Source organism: Aphelocoma coerulescens, chromosome 13 (genome assembly GCF_041296385.1).
Source record: "Aphelocoma coerulescens isolate FSJ_1873_10779 chromosome 13, UR_Acoe_1.0, whole genome shotgun sequence".
Classification (NCBI taxonomy): Eukaryota; Metazoa; Chordata; class Aves; order Passeriformes; family Corvidae; genus Aphelocoma; species Aphelocoma coerulescens.
The window spans coordinates 11,384,662-11,411,626 of record NC_091027.1 but is presented as its reverse complement, the minus strand read 5'-3'; the positions used below and the strand labels follow the sequence as shown (position 1 = coordinate 11,411,626).

Genomic DNA, 26,965 nt, shown 5'->3' with positions numbered 1-26,965 from the left:
AAATGAGAAGGATTCATCTCTAGCTTGAGGACCTCAGTAACCAGTTCAGAAGACGTTTCTTAACAGCAGCCGTTCAAACACAGTTTTCTGTGTATCTCAGAGTCTGTATTTATTAAATACTGCTTGTTTCACACAGATTGATGCAAGGACTCATCTCAAACATCCTCTGTTTTTCAGATGGTACCTGCAAACTTGATGGGATTTTACCAGGATAACGCAAACCTGGCATGAGGTTCAGTGTGGTAACAGAATCATCGACTCATGGAATGATTTGGATTGGAAGGGACCTTAAAGCTCCCAGCCTCCCTGCCATGGGCAGGGAAACTTTCCACTAGACCAGGTTGTTCCAGGGCCCATCCAGCCTGGCCTTGAATGCTTCCAGGGATGTGGCATCCACAGCTTCTCTGGACAGCCTGTGCCAGGGCCTCACTGCCCTCACAGGGAGGAGTTTTCTTCTAGTAGCTAACCTATGTTATAAATGAAATTGTTAATTAGTGCTTGTGTACATAAATATATGTATTAATTGTACAAATAAAAATGCCTAAGCCCAAACCCCAGGGCGGGGACGGAGAAAATTTCACAAGCCTTGGCAGCAGCAGAGAAGACAATAGGCCAGGAACTAATCAGTATACAAAAAAGTCTATCTCAGGGTGGAGGTAGACCTTATCTGGAGCTATTAACACCACACCTGGGCGATGATTTGGACGATGATGAAACTGATTAACATCTCGGAGTCGTTAAAGGAGTATCCCATTCCGGGAACTAAGAATAACTGTTCCAGGAATCAGAGATGGACCATTCATCATCCAAGATGGACGATTCATCAGACCCAGGAAAGGCTTTGTGCAGTCCACCTTCAGGACAAGAAAACATCATGAATATGCTAAACTGCAAGAAGAATAGAATTAATTCAGACTCTGCCCAAGAACTGTATAAGAAGGAACCAGCCTAAGCGTCATTCGACATTCGTGAACTTGGGCATCTGATGCAATAGAGGTCAGATCTGTGTTCACCCAGCACCGATCCCGGGCTCGGGGCTGACCTTTTTTCCGATCATGGTTTTCTGTGTGACCGATCTTTTGGCTGCAGAATAAAATCTATTTCTTTAGTAAATTTAATTTGGCTGAATTTCTTTACCTTACCTAAATCTACCCTCTGCTGCACTTTAGCAGGGAAATTTGGGGTCTGTTTCTGTATGGACATGGACCTACAGCTCCTATTGACTTCCAGGTTAAAAAGATAGGACTTCTGTACAAATGCCTTATGAGCTCCATATATTGTCAGCTCCAATGAAAATTTAATAAGGTGCTTGGTGGTGTTAATGCTGAAAGAGTAGCTATAAACCACTTGATTTCTAGTAATCTCCAGGACACACAGTGAGAAATGTATAGTTATCCCAAAGCTGTTTCCTCTGGCCTGTGTTGAAAACCCTGAAGGAGATCTGTTTATCTGCACCACCTGGATTTAAAAATCAAGGATTTTTTTCAGCCCTGAAAGTTGGAGCCATCCTCAAAAGGCCTTGGTCTTGCTGCTGTACTCATGTGGCAGGTGGGATGATCTCTTGCTCTCTGTGTCTGCCTACCAAATCAAAGGGGCTGTGATAGCATTTACTGCTCTCCACTTTCATTGCCTATACCTGTGCTCACAATGTGAAGAGGTAAAGCACCTCCTGCTGATCTCCCCACCATCAGAACTGTGCTGCTGCAATGCCACCATCCATGCAGAGAGGGGCATTTCCCTTGCTTTCCCCAAGACAAAGAGATTCCAGGGACACATTTGTGCCTCTCCAGTCCTTTGTGCTCTCTGCTCCAGGTCTTCACCTGTAAAAAAATCCACAGCTCGTCTTAAATTCACCGTGGTTTTAGCAGGTACAAATATTCCACGAAATTTAAAGTCCTTGCAGGAGCATCCAGCACTATAATATACATTTAATTACAGAGCTATTAGGAATAATTTGCATAACAATTAGGAGCTAAAGGAATCACCAAATCCAAGTCACTTCTCTTGAAGCAGTTTTTATGCAACTGAACCTTTTGAAATCAGCAGGGTTTCTCTTGAACTGGCATTAGAAATAGTGTGCTTTCTCAAATAACAAGGTGTTTAAAAATAACTGTAAGCTTTTATACAGTGCTCTGCTGTCACAGAGATCTTGCCCCACACTGGTGGCAGCGCTACTGGAAATTTTCTCTGTCGAGGACCTCAGCTGCAGGAGGTCTGAGCAGCACAGCTCAGAGCCAGGAGGCAGCAGTGTTGGCTCTTGATTTGTTGCAATGTCTCACAATTTTCTTTGTGCTGAGAATCTTTGCATCTGACCTGCAGCTCTCAGAAACCAGCAGCTGTTTGGGAATCAGCTTTCGTGAGCCTTGTTGTCTTGTTACATTGTGCACTTTATTGTCAGGGAATAGAGCTCTTAATGAATCAAAGTCAATTGCTTCTCCAAAAGTACCTGGCATTAAGGCGTTTAGGCATGTGCTAAGCAAGAGTTTTACATTGTCTTAAATAAGGACTCACAAAGCTGATTGTAAAGTAAAAAAACAAAACAAAAAACCCAAAACAAAACAACAAAACCCAACAAAACCAGAACTTTTAGGGTTTTTTATCTGCTTATTTTTGCTCCTTTGTGATATATAAAAGCAGCCTGGAAAGTTAACTCTGCTTCTGTATTAACTGTTTGACTTACGTCTGTAGACCAGAAATGGCAGATTTTAGCTTCCACATTTTTGCTGAAGGAGCCAGGGAGAACTGGAGAACCTTTGGGAATCGGCCAAAGAAACAAGGTGATAAAGTGAATGTGTGGTCTGCACAACATTTCAATCACAGGGATAAATGAATAAAAGGTTCAGCAAACTTATAACACTGCTCAGGCTTGCCTTCAGGTGGCAGGGACTAGCAGGACAGCTTTGCTGTCCCTGGCAGCATTAAGAACTGTGACTGTGACATGAAAAATGTTGGGGGTGGTTTTGGTAATTTTTGGTGAAAATCAATTAAAACAGGAGGTGTTCAGCAATGAACTTTTTAGAAAAGTACATTTTTAAAAACCTGCCTTTATTCACAGCTAATACATGGATTAGCAGAATTAATTTAGTTGTAGGCAGTCTGCTCAGGAAAAACAGCTCCTTTGACCTGCACTAGATCTATCATATTTCAAAAAGCAAATAATTTGGATTACACCATCTCAGAAAATGCCTTGAAATTGCTTAAAGGGAGAACACAACCTTCTTCCTAATCTCTGATCCCTCTAACCCTTGTCCTCTCTCTTCAATTACCTACATTTGAGTTTATACCCTGTATTATTACTCCAGCATAAGCACCGTGCCCTTCTGGATGAACAGTGCTTCCCAGAGCTCCTGCAGCACTGTGCAGGTGGAACACAAGGAGGCTTAGGAAGAATCAAAGATGTGGAGATGTAAAATACGGACACCTGCTGTAACCCAGTGACTGCCCTGTGGCTGGTGTGTGCACTGATGGAGAAGCAGCCCTGAGGACAGGCTTTGAGCAGCTCAGCTGAGCAGATGCTGCCTGAGAGCAAAGGAGAGAGGGCTCTGTGACTCCCCAAAGCTGCTGGGGGATTTCTGCTGGGCCCTCAGAACATGCACAGTAACTGCTCCATTTTTGTGCACACACTGCTTTTTTTTGACTCCTGTGTGTAGTGGTAAGAGGAATTCTCTTCTTGCGGGGTTCAGAATGATCCTCATGAGTCCCTTCCTTGCAAAGAGCATTGTAGGCAGAAGTATTTAGTCTCTTTGACCCAACTCAGCTCTCCAAATCTGAAGAGTGGATTGTTCCAAGAGAGAGGATGAGGAGGAAAGGTGAGGACATAGCAGGGACAGAGGGGAAAGCCTCAGACAAAACCAGGGCTACAGAGAGATTAGCGGTGCAGGTCTGGTCTAGTGACCCAGCAGCACGACCGAGAGCACACGTGGCTCTGGTGAGCTGTTCCTGGGTAGCTGCACTGCAGCAGAGGGCACCAGAAAGCAACAGAAACCGCTCTGTGCTAACAGCTCGTGAAATACCAATGTCTGCGTTACAGAGACTGGCGGTGGCCTTGGCTCTGTGCCTTTGGTGGGAAGGAACGATGAAGAAAGACTCGACAGCCCTCTGTTGGATACTTTAAACTATCATAAACACGGGCAGCGTTAATGGCCATGAGCTCTCGTGGCCCGGCTCAAACCCACACTGTGGCTGCCACTTTGGTGTGGCTCCCGCGTGTTATGGAAGCACCTCGGTGCAGAGGCACCGCTGCCCTGTGGAATGTGTTGTTCTTCCAGCACGCTGAACGCTGGAGACCTTCCCGAGATGGGTCTGTGTGACCCCTGCAGAGGATGCTCCTGGCCCTTCCGCAGCCGCACGCGGGCTCGCAGCTGCCCCGTGCAGTGCTGTACGGCGCTCACAGCCCCCTTCTCCTGCCAGGGCCACCCGTGCGATGTGCTAGCCCCCAGACGACAGCTGACCCCCGGCAGGGGCGGTGGGCTCCCGCCGGGGCAGCCCAACCGCTGTTCCCCGGTTCCACTCCCCTCCGCGGCCGAGGGTGCCACGCTGAGGGCGGCGGGTGGCGGGACCTCCCCGCCGGCCGACGGAGGGCTGGCCCCCACCCCGTCCCGCCCCGCCGGTGCCCGTCTCGCCCCGCCGATGCCCGTCCCCTCGGTTCCCCCGGTCCTGCGGGCGGGCGGCGCCTGCGGCGGGCGGAGGGAGTTTCCAGGAAGTGGCCATATTGGATCCATTCAGCCGCATCCACCCGCGGCGGGCAGCGACAGTAGCGCTCCCGCCGCCGGAGCCGCGTCAGTCCCGGTCATGGCCGCCACCGACCTGGAGCGTTTCTCGGTGAGCACCGCCGCGCTCTCGTACGCGCTTTCCCTCGACCACACAACTTGGCGTTTCTTTGTCACTCGGAGGCGGGGGAATAACCCAGTGGGTGGTGGGGACAGGACACCAGGGGGGATGCGCGGCCTCTGCCCCGCCGGCCTCCTCCGGGACCCCGGTGGCGGCGGGGGGGAGCTGGGGATGGAGCAGGTCGATGCCGGTGCCCGTGGTGGGTGCGAGGAAAGTCCTTGCGGGAAGGTCCTGCCCGCGCCGTGGGCAGAGGAAACGGTGGGTGGAGGGCTCCGGGGCCTCGGAGCCCCCTCTGGTGCTGGAACCGGCACCGGAACCGCCATGCTCGGGGACTCCTGCCGGGATGCCCAGGATTCAAAGGGTACCCGGGATCCGTGTGTCTGCAGGCATGCAGCACCCCGCAAAGACGGGCGGCAAGAAATGGGGTCAGACCTTCCTAAATACGAATTGTTTACATACCACTGTTATCCAAACACTCTGCAATAGTAACTGAGCGGTGTGTATATGATACAGCAAGAGACACGCTGATTCAAACACGGGTAAAGCAAACCATTGAGGCTGGCTGCTCCCTGAGCCTATGTATGAGGAATGCTGTACAGCAAATATGGAGCATGACCTGTGCACCGCCGCCTCTCTGCAGCTCACATGTTGTATAACTGCTATCGGAAGTCAATCTGGCTAAAATCTGTGTCGGCTCAAAACTATTCTTTGTCTACGGCTTGAATTTTTTGTTGTTGTTGGAAGGCTGTTCTCGTTAAATAGCTTGGTATTGCATCTTGTACGCTCTCAGAGCTAAAAGCATTTTTACTGCATTAAATAGCATAGCTCTCCGAAGTCAAAAAAGTCTGGTGTGATATTACTAAATACATGGGAACAGCAGTGGTTGCTGTCTGAATTATGGGCTTGCCATTTGAGCACAAACAAGTCCCTGCTACTGTTTTCCCTGTAAGCTACTTTTTGCCAAGAATCTTAAACCCTGTTTCATTTCTTTGAATCCTCGCCCAAAAGTTTCCAGCTCAAGAATGAATTTGCAAGACTGTAACTTCCTTAAAACCTGCATAAAGGAAAATTGAGTTGGGGCTCTTATTTAAGGAAGCTAATGTTTCTAGGCGCTGGGAGGAGTAGATTAAAGTAAAGAGAGTGGCAGAGAATGAAAACACCAGGACTCTCTCACTGCAATTCTTTTCTGCATTTGTAGCATATAAAAATACTTTTAATGTTAATTTGGTGTGTCTGCAGTTGCCTGTGCAGGTTTTCATAGGTGTTACAGGAATGTAAAATATTGCCTAGTTCTGGAGAAAATTAAATTAATTTGCATTCTTTGGTGTGGGTACTTGAATGCTTGGTGTACTTACATCAGTACTCTGTCACTGATTTAAAAAAAAAAAAAACAACCTTTTTAAAAAAACCTCTTGAAGTTGCTTGGCTCTCATTTGGGCACCAAAGGGAAAGGGCTGGGCTCCAGCATGGCTTGAGTGCCCAACTCCATTAGGAAGAAATTTGCTTGCTTTGTGCAGGGAGCTGGGATGAGTTTATAGGGATCTGCAGGCATGGTAGGTCTGGTGATCTGATGATATCAGTTTACCTTTTGCCTGGAACCATGGATCTGGCAGAGGTGAATGGGAGAGCAACATCTTGTTTCCATTTGATGTGGGGCAGATGTCTGTCCCAGCTGCTGTTTCCTTTACCCCTAGCGTGTGTCTCAGCTGGTTTTCCTCCAGCAGTATCATGGAAACCTCATGATTCAGGTGCTCTGAGTTGTTCTTTCTGCGGCGCTTACAGGTTTCTTGTTGCCATTTTATATCACTGTACCTCAGCTTCCTGAGCATGAAGTCCATGTGGGAGTAGCTTATTACTGCTAAGCAAAGGTGATGATAAATTCACTTATTTTTACCAGCTGTTTGTATTTGCAGTAGGAAGTAATGTTGGAAAAACCTCTGAAGTAGGGTTTTGATACACAACGGGTCATGCTATTCAGATTGGTGAAGCTATTTATAAGTGTCCAGCTGACACTGACATCCTGGAATGTAGCGAACTTTAGGTTCGGATAATGTGTTTTGAAAACTCCCCAGATGCACACTTCCCTTGTACAGTCCTCCAGAATGCCTCTGTCTCCAGCACAATAAAGTTCCCTTCAAGTGCTGCTGTTGGAAATGACCAACAAAAGCAAGTGAAAGGAAGTTTGCCCATGGAAAGCTGTCTCTGAGGCAGCAGGATCACACCAGTGGTGCTCAACACCACCTTTGTTTTTGTGGCTGTAGTGTTGAGAGAGATTTGCTTCAGCCTCTGGAGACTTAAGTTTTCTGCTGATCTGCTCTGAGAACGTGGCTCACTACAGCTGTGTTCAGGTCTTGGGCTGCAGGCATTGCTTCTGGAGACCCAGAGCTGCTCACCCCCAGGGTGGAAGGAGAACTGATAAAGTTTGGTTCATTTATTGAATACTTTTATTTTGTCATTAAAGCTCAGAGCTTCTCCATTGCCTGGGCTGGCCAGTGGTGAGTTAGCACCTGTGGTGACTGTACTGGAGCAGACACTAGCACTATTAGCAAGGATGTTGGGATGTTGAGTGGAAAACAGCCCAACCACCATGTGCAAGCAACAGAAGTTGCTTGAAATGCAGCAGGGAAATGCAGAAGCTGTGAAGGAGCTGGAAAAGCTGGAAGGAGAAAAAGTGACAGAGAAGCGACTGGAAATGTGTAGGAGAGTAAATGGGACGAGATGTGAGACCAAGACTGTAAGACTTCTGTTTTCCCAAATCTGTTGCTTTATCTCTTTTTAAATAAAACCCATTGACCTCACAAAATGCTGTTGCTTAACTATCTGCACTAGCCCATGGCCCTGGAGGTGCAAAGCCAGTGGGCTCCAAACTGAATAGTTCTTGTGAGAAGAACCAGGTGTCCTCAGCCTCAAGGTAGGGCTGGGATAAGAGTTTAACATGAAAAGCTAACTTTTGGCTGATTGCTCTGTGTGGACACTGCCACTGCCTGCGTGGACAGGGATGTGTGAACACTGATGCCCAGGGCAGAGAGCACTGGACACATGTACATAGCAGTGTGTGAGCTATGGTTGGGGATGGCTGTCCACATGCAGTCCTGAGATTTCTCTTCATGTAAGTGATTAATAGCTAGGCTGGTACTGGCAGCATTACTGTAAATTAATGTCCCTTAGAAGATCTTGCCAAAAAACCACCACTTTATACAGAGGAAAGCTGAATAGCAACTTCTTCGCTGGAAATAGACAATGGGATTTGCTTTGTCTCAGCAAATTGCTGAGCTTGGGGAGGATCTGGCGAGTTTGGCAGCTGTGCGTGAGTGCTACCTGTTTACACACCACTGCCTTCTTGTCACCTGCTTTCAGCTCTGTGGGAGGAGAGGAACCTTTGGATGGTGCCTGTTCCTTCCATAACTGCCTGTGTTGTGATAAACTTCATGTGTTGCTGCTGCTTTATGTAAGCTCAGGGTTCACTTAATGACTGCACAGCCTAAACCCACCCTTTCCTGTGAGGGGCCAGTGTGATGCCTTAGTTTGTGAAAGATGGGCTTAAGGAGTGAGCTGAGAACAGCTCTATGTTCCATGACCAGAAGTCTTATCGTTGCATGTCCTAAGCAGAGGCACATTTTCTTCTAAACAAACTCTCAAGGAAAACCTTTCCATGGCTCAATTCCAGTGGAAAATGGGGTTGATTTGAATTCAGACATTCCCTCTGCTCTCTTTTTTGCCCGGGCAGGTGGCACTATTTGGAAGTTCCAGGATTAAATCCCCTTGTCTCTTTTTGCTATTCAGTTATTTTACCTTTTGCCTGGAAAAACTCAAGTGATCCCCCATGCAGTGTGGAGCACAAGTGACAGATTTTTCTCCAAGCTGGTAGCAGGCACCAGGAAGCCAACACAGCAGGAGCAGCCCTTCCCTTCCCTGTGCTGGCCAGCTCTTCTGAATCTATAGCGTATGCTTTTTTGGGAAGGAACGATGCAGAAAATGGCCTTCCACTGGAGGGGACAAATTGGTGGTTGCGTCTCCGAGCCCTGAGATCTCTCCCCTGGAATTTTGCCTGTCCTCACACAGGAAGCCAGCTTTGACTGCCTCAACCACAGAACCAATTAACTCAATTAACTGCCCATGGCAGTTAAACACTTATTTTCAGTTTATGCACTGGGTGTAAATGTTGCCCAGAATAAGATTTTTTTAAATTTCTTTTTTCTCTTCCCTGCTGTGGTGCTGTCACTGCTGGTAAATCTGGAGTGTCTCTTCCTCCTGGAGCAGAGATGCAACATGTTGTTCTGCGTGGGAGCTCCAGAGCTGCTCTGAACCACTCATAACTGCAGTGAGTGCTGAGGCAGTGGGTGGAAGGACGTGAGCTGGTGGAGACTGAGGCTGTGTGTGCTCTCAGCATCAGCAAAACAGATGAGAGCCTGAAGAATAACTCCCTTTCAGGAGGCCAGCATGGTGTCAGGGCTTGTCATCTGTGCTGTGGTGGCAGCTGTCAGCCAGTCCCCAGCGTTGCTGGAAGACCAAAAGCTCCCTAAATATTATCTTCTGTGGCAGAATACCAGTGCTGTCTACAGCTGTGGGGAGAGGCACAGCCCTGTCTCTGAGTGCCCCCGCTGTGCCCAGTCCTGTCGTCTCAAGGCACCACTGTGCAAGCCAAGGGCCCCAGCACTGGGCTGTTTTTCTCTCTCCAGGAGCAACAGTCATGCTCATCCCCTTTCCTTCCCATGCTCCTTTGGCTTGGAGCTTGGGAGGGGAAGAAACTGGTATGATGCTGAATCGGCTTCTCCTGGGTTGTGCAATTAAGAGGAGGAATTTGGGAGGTGATGGGACTGAAGGAGATGTTCAGGGGCGTGGGTGCACTGGTTCACCCTGCCTATGTAGGGTCAGGGTGTGTTTATGGGATTAGTTTTGATTATTCAAAATGTGTTTTGGGCACACTTCAGGCTGTGGATGGGAGAAGCTGCCCTGTTTGTTTCAGATGCCCTGTTTGTGCAGCCTTTGGAAATAACATTGTCCTGTCCCGTACTTGTTTTGTTGAAGTCGGCCTTGTGTTTATGCAGAATCTGCTTGTTTCTCCCCTTCCCTGCATCTGCATAGCTGCAGTGAGCTCTGGGTTTATACCTGAAGCTTTGCCTTTGTATTCGTGAATCATAAAAGTGTCAGATGGCTAAGAGAGTCCATCTCCCAGAGCAGTTCAAGTGAGAAAAAAAATCCTGAAAGTGCTGCTCCTGCTCAACTCCAGCCATGCACTTTCCTTCCAGAGCCTCTTCTCTGACATAAGCAGCCATGCTCGCCTCCAGTTTCTGACATTGGGATGCAGAAGGAACCCAGACAGGGAATCATCCTCAAATGGAGTGACGGGAGACTTTCAGAGGAGGGTGGTATCAGTTAGGACCACAGGATTCTTGGATACAGCCCTAGTTACTGCTCTCAGCTTGTGGCTGACCAGGGCCCATGGGGTCAGGGCTGTGAAGGCACCACTTTTAGATGTTTAGATTCCTTTGTGAAACCAAAAAGTGTCCGTGTCCCACGTGCATGGAATTCCAGAGATGTCAGACAGCTTGAGCGAGGTTCCCATGGAGCACCCTGTCTTGGAGCTCCTGCCCTCTCTGGCTGCACTGCCTCAAAACCAGACTGTCACAGGGAGCTGTGGAGCCAGAGAGCCTAGCCTGGATTTCCATCAAAGGGTTGGGGTTCTCCCATCCCCACCTCACCATTGCATGAGATGCTGTGATGACTCTGCATTTTGTGTGCATGTGGGGAATGCATCAAGTCTTCCACAGGCAACCAGCATGCTTCAGCTGGCTCTGGCTGTAACAGAGGCAGGACTCAGCCCTCAGCCTCTGCTCAGCTGGGTTCATGTCTGCCTGCAAAGGACTGTGCAGGCATGCCTTCAGCTGTGGCTGCTGTGGAGCATGTTCCCAGAGCTTGTGGTGATGCCTGAAGATGGAACCTTCCCGCATCTGCCAGGATCTTCCATGCAATCCTCAGGTCTGTTGCTGGGAGAGATCATCCCCGCTGTGTTGAATAGTGTGTACATTCCTGGCGTGCCTGGAGTGTGGGTGCAGTTCAGGACATTGCTGGGTCTCTGCTCCAGACCCTGCTTACAGCAGCCTTCCATCCTGAGCCACATTGATCCTGGCTTTCAGCCCCGCCACAGGAAAATGCTACCTGAGGAAGGCTGGCAGCTGGCCTCCCAGCAACATTCCCCTTCCCTTTTTCTGCAGCAAAGGTGCTTCCAGCTCATATTCCTGGATATAGATTTATTCTGTATTTTCATACGGAACAAATAGTCCTTTAAGCTTATCTTTTTGCTATGTGTATTTTTCAAATAGAAGTTTTCCTTTTTCTGTTGCTTTGATTCTTCAGATTAAAGGTATTCTGTGCTAATACACTTGGAGGCTTTCTGGAAGCATGTGTTAATAGGATATATAGCAGTCAGCTTATTAGTATGATGACTCTAGTTTAGCCCTCAGAGGAGCTGAGTTGCTGTGGTATATTGTGGGATATTCTCTTTCTGGTGTCTTCCAGGCATTATTACAAGAAATCGTGGTCATTAGCTGGAGGACCTATTTGTGGAGATGCTGTGGGATGGTTGCATAAGGCAAACTGGGAAAAAGCATACAGCAGTGACAAAATGCTCTTGGGTTCCCATTATAACTCTGTTCCCTTCTCTAAAAATATACTGGCTAATAGTATTTATTTTAATTGGGCAATAAATTCTGGAAATGTATGTGGGAATTAGCCATGTTTATTTTAAGTGGTAACTAAAGCAAATAATCTTGGTGGCTGATATCCAGTGTGGCTTGTTTGGTGTGATGGCGATCCAGATCCTTTTTCCCTTCTTCAACACTTCTTTTAAACTGCTCCAAACATTTTTCATTCCACTCCTTAAGGGTAGGCTCTCACTTTATCTCCTGGGTTTTTCCCACAGCCACTTGTGTTTGCCCAGTGTCTCCTCTTCCTCATGGAAGGATACTGGGAAAGGGAAGACATTCCACAGCTTGGAGCAGCTGAGTGTAAGCTGGGAATGCATCTGCTGCCTTGGGTGAACTTGGGGAAGGTCTGTGCTAGATAAGGTGCTAAGATTAGCCTCTTGACAGGGGTAATTGGGAAGTCCATTAAATGAAAAGCCTCAGCAGCTTCTGAATAAATAATTTTAAAAAGAAACTGACTAGGGCAGTGTTGGGTGTTGTTGTTTGTCCGTATTTTAGGTTTTTTCCTGTGTAAAAAGTTTTATTTGTATTTTGGACTTTGCTTGGTTTTGAATAGCTTATGGGGGATGGAATTCTCACACTGCCGAGAAGCTGAACTTTCTCATCCTTTAAGGTCATTTTGGAGGAAATGTCTTTCATTTTTGTTTCCATCGCTTTCTCTGTTTTTACCAACTTTCCTTATTCTCAAAGGCAACATTCATGTTTGCAAAACACTGTATACATAATGAAAATCTGGTAAATCCTGCCTGGTAAATCCTGCTTTTCTGCATTGTAAATTCTCATCCAGGACTTGTGATAGAGACAAAATGCACATTTAATCCTTTCTTGATTAAGAAAGACCTCACAATTAATTAGGCTTTATAAATGTTATAGGGAAATCACTAAATAATAGCTTAAGAAAAGGAAGCATGTGGGAATTTTGCTTGTGGTGTAAAACAGAGAGGAATTTAAGCCAGAAACAGTTAGTTTGTTTGCAGAAAATGAAAACTGATGTTGCATTCACAGGTTGTGAATGGATCGTCTTGGATGTGTGTGGTATAAGAAGATGAGGAGCTTTACTCTCCCTTGAGACTTGGCTCTGAGCATCAGCAAAAACTGATGTTTTAGCCTGTGCCATTTGATTCTGTAGATATGTGTAGGATTTTTATGTTCTGTGGTTTGTTGTGGTTTTTTGAAGGAGGAAAGGCTGCTGGGGCTGAAGTGAAGGCAATGCCATCAGTTCAGCTGTGTGCTCACAAGCCTTGAAGGGAGCAGGCTGGTGCAGAAGGGGAACACGTGGAGTGTGCAGGTCCCTGCTCCTGGTTGGCTGCTGGGAGTGCCCTGCATCCGGCTAGTTGCTGGGATACAGCACAAGGTGTGCCGCAGGAATCCAAGCACATTTTGGCACCAGTACCTTGGATACAGGAAAGCAATCAAGGAGTTTGCCTAAGGAGTTCCTCCCTTCAAAGGAGCTTGGCTTTCTCACTTAAATCCCTGATCGCCTTCTTATTGGAGGAGGCTGCAGTGTGTGTTCAGCACTGGATATTGCAGGTGTGCAGCAGTGCCTTTGGTTTCCCGAGACTGCGCTGGGGCACATGGGACATTGTGAAATGTTGGCACCGGACAAGTGATTTTTTTGAAATATTTGTTTTCCGTAGGAGCTGAGCACTGCATTTCACAATGCACTCACTGGTCACTTGCTGGTCTTAAAGTTTGTGAATAGCTCTTAAAAATGGGTCCAAAAGAACCTCAGCTCTTGAGCCTTCTTGCTTCTGTAGTATAAAGTTGCTTTAATTTTTATTTGGCACATCTTGGTGGTGACTCCATATGTAGTTTCTTCAGTGATGTTTTTGCCTGCCTGGAGTGCAGCTGGGAGCCAGGAGGGATATGAATAAAGGCTTGAGTGTCTGGGAAAATTCTTGGCATTCTTTGAAGAGCGTTTTAACAGTGGGGGGAGGGCTGGGAATTGTGTTGGTTTAGTGTGAGGTTTTCTGGGGGGACTCCAGTGTAGGCTGGGAGCTTATTGTGAGCATGCAGCAACTGGAGATAGCTGGCTGGCACAGTGTCCCACGCACGGAGAGCTGGCTCAGACGTGGCTGTGCTCCCGTGTGCTGTGTGCTGGAAAACAGAATAAAGGGAAGGCACTTGGGGCTCTGCCCTGCCATTGCTGGAGCAGTGTTAGGCAACACTATGTTAGTTTTACAGCTCTTTAGGGTTGCTACAACAGGGAAGAACAACTGTTGCCCTCCCTGCACAGGCATAGAAGGCAGAACTGCTCATGGTCTCAGGTGCATCCTGGTTGACTGACCATGTACCACCACCAGAGTGGGCAGGAGCAGGAGGCAGCACGAAGATGAAGCTCTTTATCTTCTATTGTTGCTATTGCAAGGCAAATGGTAAATCAGCAGAAAGCCCACATCTAAAACTTTTTCTGTGGGCTTGTTTTTTCTTCCTTTCTTCTTTCCCCACCCTGTTAAGTGCTCCATGATGGGGATCTGAAATTTTAAGCCCATGCTTAAGATTAGCTGAAAACCTTCAGAACTGAGTGTGTGCTTGCACTTTGCAAATCTCTTTTGAGATTAGGTGCCATTTAGATGTGACAATTTTAGCCTACGAGGTGCTGAGAGCTCCACTGGCCAGCCCCAGCTGAGTGTGCTTCATTTTGTCTCCAGTACCAAAGGCATCCACAAGGTCATGCCTACTCCACCTCTGTTAAGATTTACTATGCTCAGAATCCTCTGACTGTCAAATCTGGTCTCATTACCTCTCTTGGACTATCTCTTTCTGCTTAGTAGACTGCAAAGTGCAATCTCATTGACTGATGCTGTTATACATCTAATAGTCATTAGCCTGTGAGTACAAGACAGGTAAAACATTCATGTGTGCTAGTGACTGTTTTGAATGTTGCTCACACCGCAGAGATGTTTTTCATGCATGAGGTGTTCTCTTGCTGTTAATTGCCCTTCAGCTCTGAGCTAAGCAAAAGAGATATTTTCTTCATGGTAATACAAGTCTGTCCTCACTGCTGTCGCTTTGCAAATGTCAAGTGCCATTTATTGAGCCAGCATTCAGAGATGAAGAGATCCTCCTGAGAGAGGTAATTTGTCAAATTTTTCTGCATTGATCCAGAAGCTGGGCCAAGCCCCAGGGTGTGCCTGCTTGGACAAAGAAGCTGAATTTGGCTTCTGACACTGTTGCCCAAAGGCCTCTAGGCAAGTACTCAACTGCTCCATAACTCAGTGTACTTGTGAAATGATGATAACTACAAGTGCCTTTGTAAGGAATGTTGCAGTGGTGGGCATTTGACAGAGGTTGTGAGGTTGGGCTAGGGACCTACATGTGCTGTACCCTGAAGCAGCCCTCTCTGTTTCGTGGTTTGTGGAACTGCTGCCCGAAGTTTCCAGCCTGAGAGGGGACAGGCAGTGCCTGTGGCTGGCAGCGCAGCTGCTGCGGTGCCAGCACACATGAGCCTGTACCTGGGACCAGCTTGCTCTGCTTGAGTTAAATAAAGAGCCAAATATCACTTGGTCCTTTCTCTCCTCAGTTGCAAAATGAGACTCCCTGCATCAGGATGGAATGATTTCCCGATTCCATGTCTTTCCATGCAGGAGACAAGGGAATAGCATCCTACAAACCCCACTGGTGCATGTATTAATCTCTGTGTTGAGTGCACTGTTATGGTTTGCGGATGGGGCATCAAGAGGGTGAAGTCATTGTTTTGTGCCCAGCAGCAGTCCCCAGCTGTGCCGGGTGCTGGGCCAGCCCCTCGGAGCAGTGTCTGTCCTGCCACAGGAGCTCTTCCAGCAGCATCGCGGCCATGCAGAGCAGGGCTTAGGGAGCCTTCCCCGCTCTTCCTCCTGCTGCTCTCTGAGTCACTCTGGTCAGGGACCTGCAATCTGCTAACACTGGTTTCTTTTTCTGTTTTGACTGTAAATTGGAGGGGAGAGGATCTGTGTGTGCCTGACACTCCATGTCCATGTGTACCCTGCAGGGCAAAGTGATGCTTCCATGGGAATAGACAGTGCCACAGACCTGCTGCAAGGCATCGGTGTGACACAGATAATGCCTGGACCCAGGCTGAAAAGCCTGGAAGATTTGTTATGGTGTAAGGTCAAGGTGACATCCAGGATTGAAGAATTTAGAAACAAAAGTGTGCTTCAGTAGTGGGAATTGAAGTGCTGTGGAAAAGTGCCATGCAAATGTTGTGTTGTTGCCTCTTGCTGTTTTCTATGTGTGTAAAATGTAAGTGGGAAAAGTCTGGGAAGAGAAGGACCTGAAATACAGCTGCCTTGTGAGCTCTTGGAAGACACAAGCTTCTCCCTGTGTGGGGCTGGCATGTGGGGTTGCTGCAGCCTGGCCACAGATCCTGGGTTGATGGTGCAGAGGCACTGGAGGGAACGTTTGGGAGCAGCAGACACCTTTGTTGAAGGTCACTGCTCAAGTGTAAGCCCTTTTCATGTAACAGAGAGGAGAGAAAACTTAATTTCCTTCCTCTTTCCATGTAGGTCTTTGGTGTTTGGCCTTGGAAATTGTGATCACTTATGTTTTGTTGGGCTGTAGAAATGGGAAAGGGCGCCTCAGATATAGAAAAGTTCTGTGCTGTCCCTCAGTATATAAGTCTGGGAGTTGTCACTGTTTATCAGCTAAACCATGTGATTTTTGGTTTTCCCTCTTGGTTTTATTTACCAGTTGCTTGTATGCTGATGAATCTGCTGTAGCAGGGCCCAGGGTGTACATTACAAGTCCCATCATGCCAGGTTCTTAAAAATAAGTATCACCGTTAAAAAAAAAAAAAAAAGTATCACCATTTATGATTGTGGCATTCAATTATGCTTTTGTTTACCCATATGCTTTCACCTGCATCATTCAGGAAAAAAAAAAAAAACTAGAGTAATCTCAAGCAGGAAACACAAGCATATGTCACTAAGGAGAATTTTGCTGTGGGATTAATTGAAAGATGATACTTCTAGAAATATTTATTTTTTTTAGCCAACTGATATCAGAATGGTCTTTTCTATACAAGGTCCAGTCTGTTAATAGTGCTCCTGGTGAAAGCAGAGGAAGCACATCTAAAAGCAGTGAGCTGCTCTTCTTTGCAGCAGGAGCCTCAGCTAAGGAACACTGCAGCTGAGGGGCAGATGAACATGGATCTGGTCCCACTGCTGACATTCCCCTGGGTTGTGCAGGCAGTGATAACACCACTTTTCCTGGAACAAGCTGCTGAAAAATGTAATGATGCAGAGTGAAACTGATGCTAATTTGGAGGTGAAGCATGAAGAGAATCTGTGATGGGGTTTTTATTTTTTGAAGAATCATAGGCACAGAGTTTGAAGCTGTAGCCTGTGCCCTTCTCACAGGTTTCGTTAATCACTGTCTACGAAGAAGAGCCTAATTAGTATGTGATAGTGTGTTGACCCTCTTCTGGGGATTTGGATTTGGTCTCTCTAATTGTGTTTCTTTGCTGCCTTCTTTTGTCTGACTTGCAGTAAAGAGCCAAATAACATATCATCTGCAGCAGATGTGGTCTGTGGCCAGCTGCCCGCAGCAATACTGCTCCATCTTCCTGCCAGCCTTGCAGCCCTGCCACAGGGCACAGCCTGGGCAACCCTGCCAGGGGTGCCCTTGTAAGCCAATATGGGTTTGAAGCACAGTTTTTGGTTCCCCGAGTGGTTCTGTGCTGGTGTGGCCACAGGAATGGACTGGTGTGCCATTGCACATCCCAAATGCATCCTCAGTCTCCAGCAGGCCATGTCCACGAGCTGGGATGCCTGGTGCATTACAGTGCATTTGAAGCACTATGGTTGGAGGTTTCGTTTTGGTTCTTGTGGTGCTCAGCTAAATGTGTCCATCCGTGCTACCGAGGACGTGTCTGTCTTTCTGCTGCATGCTAAGAAAAGGGTTCTGTGATGTTGCTGTCAACTCAGAGCTAAAGATTGATGTCCCTCTGGAATGGCTGTTGTTCCTATGGGCATGCCCCCAGATGCCATTTCTGTGCCTGTTACCTGGACAAAACATTTGTGAAAACCTTTAAAGGACTTTAGATTTGAAAATACATAAATTCTGCTCTGACCTTACGATGAATCTTTCATTTCCCACAAAATTCCAGATTCAAAATATGGTTTATCCCCTTGGCTCTCTGCTTCAAGCCTGAAGATCAGCTCAAGGCACAGAAATCTTTGAAGAGCATGTTCAAAGATTGCAAGTAAAATCCTGTTAGCTGCCCCATCATAGAATGTTATTAGTGACCCAAGAAGGGATGTTCAGGACTGCAGTGGCTATTTCAGGTGAGAGTTCCCACCTGGAGCCATTGCAGACTCTTAATTATCATGTTGTGTAATGGTGAAATGGGCCTCAGGAAAGGTTGGCTGCCTCATGGTTATTTGCAGCCCCAGGATGGGGTCCTGCCTGGTAAGAAGCAGTAGAATTGTCTCTCCAGGCTGTGAGATGGAGGGAACTGGTTCACACTGAGTACTGTGGAGGGTAGGAGTATTGCAGGGTCCAGTGCAACTGGAAAGGGCAGGGCTGTGTTCCTGCCTGGCTCTTGCAGTGGCTGATCCAATCTGCCTCTGCCATATGATCTGCCCAGCTCCTATCCTGCAAGGTAGTCTCATTGCTGGCACAAAGTGTGGAGAAAGTTCTACTGAAATTCTTAGCTTTCATTTAAAACAAACAAAACCACAAACAAAACCCCCCTACACTGCTGCATTACTGCTGCCCTCATTTATTGCAGCATTTGTGTTCTGGATTGATTATTTATGGTGAGTGTGGCAGGCTGGCTGCTTCTGCTGGAAAGGATTCTATTTGGGGTGTGGCCTTGTCTTTACTAGCAGGTGAACTGTTTCAAGCTGTCCTTAAGCCACCCTGGTATGTGGGAGCTGGCCAAAAGGGCTGGTCATTTGGGGTTGCTCATCAGGATGTGGGCAGGTTCCTCTCCAGCACAGGTCCATACACTAAACTCCACAAGTGAGCAGAAGTAGTGGTTGTATTCACAAGGCTGTCAGGTTTCCAAGCTCGATAGATTGGGGGGGAAAGAATAAAACAGTGAAAACTATTTCCCCCCCTTTCTTCATTTTCCTAAATATATTACTTTCCAGCAGCTGTTGCCATTGTTTTTCCTAACACAGCAAAATCCTTTTGGAGCTGAATGACAGCTGAACGCACTGCAAATGGTTTTCTGCTTTGGTATTTGGCAGTGCCTTGAACTTGAACCAGATTATTTCTGCTGCTTACAGAAAGAAAGGAAACTGTATTTCAAGGTCACTAGGAAAAAATATTCCACTGAAGTTTGGTTCATTGGTTTATCAGTTTGAGAGACGGCGAGCAGTTCTGAGCAGGTATATTCCTGTCCTTTAGTGAACAGCCACTGAGTGCCAAAAAAAGAAAAGGAAAAGCCCTGTGCAGATGCATTTGGGTTTCCTGTGGCCAAGGCATGACTGAGTTCTCAATGCAGCTTTGCCTGGCTGGAGCCTATTTAAATGCAGCTTTGCTGAGCTGGAGCCTATTTTAAAATCTCGAGCAGTGGTGCTGCCTGTTGCCTGGAAACCTCCTCCCAGCCTCAGGCACTTTCAGCCTAATCATAGCCATCGGCAGCCTTTATTTATTTCCTATCCAAAATGTCATCCCAGGCTTCTGGTTTGTGTTTGTGTTTGCTTGTTTTTGTTTATTATTTAAAATGAAAAGACACAAAGTGTAACCGTCAAACTCGGTGACTTTCTGTGGGAACAGCTTGTTTGGCTGTCACTGCATTGCAGTGGTGGGAACTGGCATTTTAAGCTCCGTAAAGTGGTGGCTCAGAGGGACATGGGGAAGAGGAGAAGCGGGGGCTGAGAGATTGGACTGAGAGCCTGAGGAAGCCCCCCAAGCTCAACTGGTGCCTGCAGTGGCTTCCTGTGCCTTGTGACAGCCTCTTCCTCAAGGGGAAAACCAGACCAAATCAACTCTTGAGTCTTTTCCCAGCACACACGTGTCCCAGGTTCCCCTTCCCTGTGCGGTTGTACCACCCCATGCGAGATCCACAGCTCAGCATTGGGCTGACTGGAGCAGCACAGACTCACTTTTAAAACACCCTGTATCCTGGAGTCTGAGCTGTAGCATCTCCCTGTGCTGACAGGTGAAGGGAAGAAAGTTAAACTTTGAGATCTCCCTGTTTTAGGGGCCCTTTTTATTTTTAATTTGCCTAAACTCTCTGGCCATCACAAAACCTTGATTACTGATATCGGTTACACATGGAGACTTTAACTGATTGCTCTTTCTGCTAAGTTAGTGAGTGTGATCGATCCTGATCGGATGGAACAGGATGGATCACAAGAGCCCAGCTATGATTCAATTGTGTTTTTGTCCAGGGAGCCCCTTCGGAGAGCACTGGGCTAAAATCATCTGAAAGTGGGTAAAAAATGCTAACCAGAACAACAAGAAGGTTTATATGTGAGGCATAGAAGCTGTTTCAGCTGTTCACAAGTTGTTCTTGTGATTTAAATGGTTTATTTTACAAGGCTGAGAATATTTGTTCTACCAAAGGCAGAGCTAAAGGAGGCTTTGACTCAAAATGCAGTTGAACAAAGATTTGTGTTTTGTTTAGCAATCTTACTGCAGGCACAGAGCAATACACAAGACTTATCACATCATTTATTTGCCTCTTGACTTCATTTGACAGGCAGCTTAGGCTCTTCTCAGGGATGCTCCTGTCTCTCAGTCTTAGTGCTGGGACATTAAGTTCCAATTGTCAGGAACAGACAGAAGAACCAGAGCCAGACCAAGGGCAGACATTTGTTCCATTCCCATCTTCTGTGTGTGCTGGTGATTAAGAAAAACAAGCAATTACCAAAGATATCATGAGGGTGAATGAATCGTGCTCTGAAGTCCTGTCTCCTTGCTTTTCCATGGGTGAGTAAGAGTGCCTGAGAGGCTCCAGGGATGGTGGTCTGGTCCCTGGGTTCAGGCATCATTGCTTAGTGTGCAGAGAGGTGTGCGTCTGTTGAAATTCCAAACTTTCCTGGTTTTAGCCACTAGAAAGAGTAATTGTCCTTCTGTCAGCTCCTCTTTGCTGGACTTTATAGCTGCTCTGCTCTGCCTTTCTGTATAGCACGGGTCATAGAGCTGCTGTCTCCTCGGATTTTGTCATCTTAGTTCCTAAGCAAAGCCTCTACAGGTGATTAACTTCTCTGGGGGAGGGAGGAGACAGAAGGGAGAGCAAAGTGCACACGGGGGAGGCAGGAACAGGAACAGCAGAGGAACGGTGGAGAACTGTGTGGTCACAGATGGTAAATCAAGAGGGTTCCTTGCGCTGCCTGTGCCACCAGCACCCCCAGTGCCTGAGTGAGCAAGCCTCGCTGCTTGTGGCAATAGCAAAGCGGGAAAGACAAATACTCAGGGAAAAATGCAGAGTCTGTCAAGCTGAATTCACTGCTGGAAGGTTTAAAAAAATAAAATAAAAAAAGTCGAGGAGAAATGAGTGCTAAAACACACCCTGGTCAGTTTTCCTTTGCTAATCTCTCCCAGCTGCATGTAGTTGAAGCTCACACTAGTGTTTTCTTTTTTTTGAACCCTGGTAGCTTAGTTCTTCCAGTTCCCCATGAAGATCAGTATTTCACACCCTCTCTCCTGTTGTTTGTGGCTGTTGGGGGGTTTGTGCTGTGGTGTGCCAAAACACAAGCTCTTGAGAGCACTGATGGGGTTTGTGCGGTGGCTCTGCAGTGCCCAGAAGGGTGAGTGATGTTGGTCTCATCAGTCTGATTTGCCATCTCAGTGCAGTTTGCTAATCTGGCTTCTTCTCCCTGCCAGAATGAAGAGAAGAGGAACCTTTCCCTGGGGGGCCATGTGGGCTTCGACAGCCTCCCTGATCAGCTGGTCAGCAAGTCTGTCACACAAGGCTTCAGCTTCAACATCCTCTGTGTGGGTGAGCATGGTCTCCTGCAAACAGGCATGGGGGAAAGTTGGGACGAGGATTTCGTGAGTGTCCTGCTATGCCACAAACCTTGGCAGTGATTTAAGCAAGTCAGAAATGCCAAACTCTTAAAAACACATTGAGTCAAACCAGGAGAATTTCTGTAATCAGTGGGGTATTGCTCATCATCTCTGCTGCAATAGCTTTGCAATAAGAAGGATTAAGGGAAGGCTGTATATAGCAAGTTAAATATTTCCATATGCTAACTGGGGTGGCTGGCACGAGCAGCTTTTGCTGGGTACGATGTCTAGGTAGATGCAGTCAGATGCACCATGGGTTATGTGAGAGCTGCTGGTGATAACTTGGTCATTTCTGAGTGTAAGCCTGCACCCCAAATCTGGGCACAAAAGGTTTGTGTCTGAGCTGTGCCTGGTCAGTGCTTTCCCAGGTGTCAGAGGGCTTGAAGCATGGTCGTCTCTGTGCTTGGAAAGGGAGGGAGGGTGTTTCTTATTGACTTTAAAATAACCTCATTATATTCTTGGTTTTTAATTTTGGTATTGATGAGATCTAGCAGGTGATGCTGGCTGGAGTACTAGAGACCAATTCCTTTCAGTGATGAGATGACCATCATTTTTGCTTTGGCTGGTTCTTATATGGTGTATGAGGTCTGATGTATTGTAACCTGTTAGACCAGCAGAAATACATCCAGAGACAGCAGCTCCTATGGCTTTGTATAGACTGTGCAATGACACCTGGACAACTTACACAAGGTGCCTGTGCCATACCCAAGTCATTTTTGCATATTCACGACACAAGTAAAAAGCATGGCTGAAATCACAGTTGAAATTCACAGACTTGTTCCTCAGCAGAAGGGTAATTGCAGCACAGGCCAATATGTTTTTAATCAGTGTTGTTCTAGGGGCTACCAGAATGGATATTCCTACATTCTCATTTAACTTTTTTAAAAATTTTTTTTGGACAAGAGGGAAAAATCCCCACCCTGTTTGCCAGTTCCTACTCCCAAAAGTGTACACAACTCAGTTGTGTACAGTGTCACAACTGAATAGGAGAATGTAGCTTACGTCAGGAAGTGAGTTCTCCATATGTCTACTTGCAGATTAATCTAGAGCACTAGGTGGCTTTGTTTCCTTGCACAACTCTTAGCCACAGCTGGTAGGAAGCAGTGTGTTTCTCTGCTGCATTCGGAGGTGTTTATTCTCCTGTGAAGAGCAGAGCCTGAGGTGCTGGAAGAAGGAGAGAGCCCAAAGCCCTTGGCAGCAGGCATGGCACCTCTGTGGAGCAGAACTTTCCCACCCTCCTGCTCTCCCACCAGGATATCTGCTGTAGGGCTCCTCAGCGGTGCCTGTCTCTGCTTAAGTGGTAGCAGTATGGACTGCCTGGAAAATGAGCAGAGCGTAAGTTATTTCCTTGGGTTTTGCCTCTCTTCACCCCCATGACCAATAGGGCTGTATGTAGTGAATAAGGAGTTTAAATGAGGCCCCTTCTAGGCCAATCTGGAAAATATCAGTCTTGTTTAGTTACCAGAAACAGCAGTTCAAAGCCTTTCTGGCTCACAAACAGCTTGTCTGCCAAATATTCTGAGATAGAAGTTTTTGTGATGCATCCCAGGTGTCCTTCAATGGCTACTAAAATTGTCCTCTCCACAGCTTCTCTAGAGCAGAATCCCAAGCAAAGTTAGGGGTCATGGAAAGGAAAATAGTGTGCTTTGCTGTGCTGATGTGTTTTGTGTGATACTAGGAGACAAGACCCAAGTTCTCTATATTGTTCGCATTAAGCATGGGAGGCCTTCAAGAAGGCAGACACCTATGTGACAATTACATGTCTGTTCACAAGCAATTAGTGGTGACCTTCCACGTGTATTTTAGTTCTGCTCTCTAATTAATGTCCTTTGAAGTACCTGTGGCAAATTCCTGCTGCAGTGAGCTGATGATTTGTCCTCCCTAGGTGAGACTGGCATTGGGAAATCCACACTGATGAACACCCTCTTCAACACCACGTTTGAGACTGAGGAAGCCAGTCACTATGAGAGCGCGGTTCGCTTGCGGCCGCGCACCTACGACCTGCAGGAGAGCAATGTCCACCTGAAGCTGACCATTGTGGATGCGGTTGGATTTGGGGATCAGATAAATAAAGATGAAAGGCAGGTCTTGTGCCATCTGCTCGGCATTTCTGGGCATGCCTCACGCTTAGACATCAACTGCCTGCAGTTCCCCTTGCAGTGCTGCAGAAGTGTCTGTGTCTCTGCTAAAGGAGTCGCTCCCTGTAGTGGCTCTGGTTCTGGGGACAAAGAACAGAGGGAAATGAGTAAACAGCCAAAAAGAGAGGTCACAGGAGGTCTTTCCAGCAGAGAATGCTGTCCTCCAGGAGCATGGGCTGTTAACCAGCTGTCCTCAGAGCAGGGTCAGGGATTATCTGTTCTGGCAGTGATTGGTGTTTCTGGGCATGTCTCAATTAGCTACACATATCTTTTTGAAGCCCCAGGTAAAGGCATTCTGGGACTCCAAGGTGTCTCCTTGGTCATGTTACATTGCTACAGACAGATGGCTCAGCCCTGAAATCTGGGCTAAGTTTGATCTGGGGAAGTAGATCTGTCTATCCATGCTCCACTGTCCTTAGACTTTGCTGTGCAACCTCAAGAATCTCCAGCAATCTTTGGATTATAAAGTCTGTGTGTAAACACCATGCTTTTCCCGTTGTAAGGCTAAATTGTTTGAGTCTTATAACTTAAGTGATATAATGGAATGCCTAGGGGAATTCCTTCAGCCTTTAAACTGTTTAGATTTGCTCTCCAGTAGCTGTTTTGCTAATGGGATGGTTTTAGTTACAGGCCAATCGTAGAGTACATTGATACGCAGTTTGAAAACTATTTGCAAGAAGAGCTGAAAATCCGCCGGTCTCTCTTCAACTATCATGACACAAGGATTCATGTCTGCCTCTACTTCATCACCCCCACTGGGCACTCACTCAAGTCCTTGGACCTGGTGACAATGAAGAAGCTGGATAGCAAGGTAAGGGGTTGGAGACTATGGTCCATCTTTCTGGAATGCTTTTGTTGGTACTGATTGTCATGTAGGAGCATTTGTTCCTTCTGTGCAAGTGCTGGACTCCTTCCTGCATGGCAGCTGAGCCATTTTTAGGACTCTGGTAAAGCTTTGTCTGGCCTGGTGGTTGCTGAGGTCCTGTGCTTGTTTTCTCACTGACTTTCCTGAAGAATGTCAGAAAAAACCTGTTTTCCAGTTGGTTGTGTATTCCAGAGTGTCCCTCTACAGTAAGAGTCTTAGCCAGATTAGCTGGTATTTATCAAAGCCATCAGCTGCGGCTCTATTGGGTGTGAGGATACCTTCCAGCATCAGCAGTTGAACTGTGGAGTCCCCTTTGCTGTCCTGACCTGTCAGCAGGGACAGAGGGGCTGAGACATCAACCCCTTGTCTCGGTTTGAAAGACAGGTGTCTGCTAAGGAAGGCAGAAGCCCCCCTTGAAGTGGCAGATGTAACTCCTTTCCCTCTGAGTTATTATGATTTTGAAATCAAGGGTCTTTAGGCAAAGATGTGGGAAATAGGAATAACAGTTCTTTACTATATAGATAGATAGATAGATAGATAGATAACCAGTCGAACAAAACAACAACTATGACAGTAACAGCAAACACAAACCCAGTCCCAGCCTTCTCGGCTGTCAGGCTATTTCCCCTCAGGTGCAGTTCCGCTCGCAGCCGACAGGGATCGCTGGCGGCTCCTGGTGAGCAGGGCGGGTGCGATGGTTCCCCCGCGGCTGCAGGGGGCGCTCCGGAGCGAGCTCGGGGAGCACGCGGCTGCTTTGGTGCCCTGGGATCCCGGGGAAGGATGGAACAAAAAAAAAACTTCACAAATCCCGGCTGGTCAGCCAGTCCTGGACTCCCGGAACCGCAGGCTGGAATGGCAGGCTGGAGCGGCAGGCACAAACACAAATCCCGGGTGGCAGATGAGATGTATCCAAAAGGGGAACCCCCCGGGGCTCCAAGCAGGCAGGGTGAGTACGGCTACAACGCAGCGAAGGCTCGAAACAGCAGCGGTGCAGGGCGGCCCCAGCCCCAGCCTCCAGCAGGGCAGGGAAGGCAGTCTTGGGATCCCGGTGTTGTTTCCAGCAGAAAGGAAAGACGCCGAAAACGGGAACCAGCAGCTCTTCTCTCCGCGGCTTCTCTCTCCAGATGCTGAGAGCGAAACTCCCAACACGCCCAGGTGAAACAAAGAGTAGCCAGGCCCACCCCACCCCCCAAAACGGGCTGCTTTGTCTTTCTTAAGTATAGTCATTTGTCCCCTAGCAACATGCATATGGGAGAAAATTCCTCTAACAGAAAAAAACGAGGACAAAACTAAAACCCCAACATTATCCACCCCGAATTTTTTCCCATACTAACATGTTACATGAAACTTAACCTTTTTAACCATATAAATACATGCATCACCCAAATTATATACATATGTACATGCTGATACTGATACAAGTACAGAGCCATGGGTAGTTCACCCTAAAACAAGGTCCCCTTGCGGTATGCATCGGGTCTCTCCATCCCTTTGCATCACCCACCAGGTACAACCTGGTCCCTGAGCAAAAACAACCCCACGGATGGGTTTGTCTTTGCTCAAGGCAGACCTTACCCAAACCGTTTTTCCAAGCATACCTCTCACGTGCACCACTGGAACCTTATCCCCATCTGTTGTTTGTAGGGGTTCGGATTGGGCAGGGCCTGCTCGGCTGGTGGAGCCTCGGGTGTTAACTAACCAGGTGGCTCTTGCTAAATGCACCTCCCAGTTTTTGAAAGTCCCCCCACCCAGTGCCTTCAAGGTGGTTTTAAGCAGTCCATTACACCGCTCAACCTTCCCAGCTGCTGGTGCATGGTAAGGGATGTGGTACACCCACTCAATGCCATGTTCTCTAGCCCAGGTGTTTATAAGGCTGTTCTTGAAGTGAGTCCCATTGTCAGATTCAATTCTCTCAGGGGTACCATGCCTCCAAAGGACTTGCTTTTCGAGGCCCAGGATGGTGTTCCGGGCCGTAGCGTGAGGCACAGGGTAGGTCTCCAGCCATCCTGTGGTGGCTTCTACCATTGTGAGCACATGGCGCTTGCCTTGGCGGGTTTGAGGCAATGTGATGTAATCAATCTGCCAGGCCTCCCCATACTTGTATTTGGACCACCGCCCACCATACCACAGGGGCTTCACCCGCTTGGCCTGCTTGATCGCAGCACATGTCTCACAGTCATGGAGCACCTGGGAGATACTGTCCATGGTTAGATCCACCCCTCAGTCTCGTGCCCACTTACAGGTGGCGTCTCTGCCCTGATGGCCTGAGGCATCATGGGCCCATCGAGCTAGGAACAGCTCTCCTTTATGTTGCCAATCCAAGTCTATCTGGGACACCTCTATTTTCGCAGCCTGATCTACCTGCTTGTTATTACGATGTTCTTCATTAGCCCGGCTCTTGGGGATGTGAGCATCTACATGACGGCCCTTCACAGATAGTTTCTCTACTCGAGTGGCAATGTCTTTCCACTCCTCAGCAGCCCAGA

The 26,965-nt window shown here is 47.5% G+C and overlaps 1 protein-coding gene across 3 annotated transcripts in view; it reads left to right on the top strand.

Annotated features, from left to right (window-relative positions):
* The first annotated feature begins 4,678 nt into the window (after nt 1-4,678).
* The window catches only part of SEPTIN8 (septin 8), a 43,984-nt gene continuing 21,697 nt past the window's right edge, over nt 4,679-26,965 (top strand). Inside the window, exons 1-4 of one of the 3 annotated variants that reach the window (XM_069028534.1) lie at nt 4,679-4,821; nt 21,294-21,408; nt 23,362-23,557; nt 24,239-24,425. In XM_069028534.1, the coding sequence (XP_068884635.1) occupies nt 4,792-4,821; nt 21,294-21,408; nt 23,362-23,557; nt 24,239-24,425 (528 nt within the window). In that variant the 5' untranslated portion in view covers nt 4,679-4,791. The remainder of the gene's footprint in view (nt 4,822-21,293; nt 21,409-23,361; nt 23,558-24,238; nt 24,426-26,965) is intronic. The other 2 variants (XM_069028536.1, XM_069028535.1) reach the window with 2 other exon arrangements.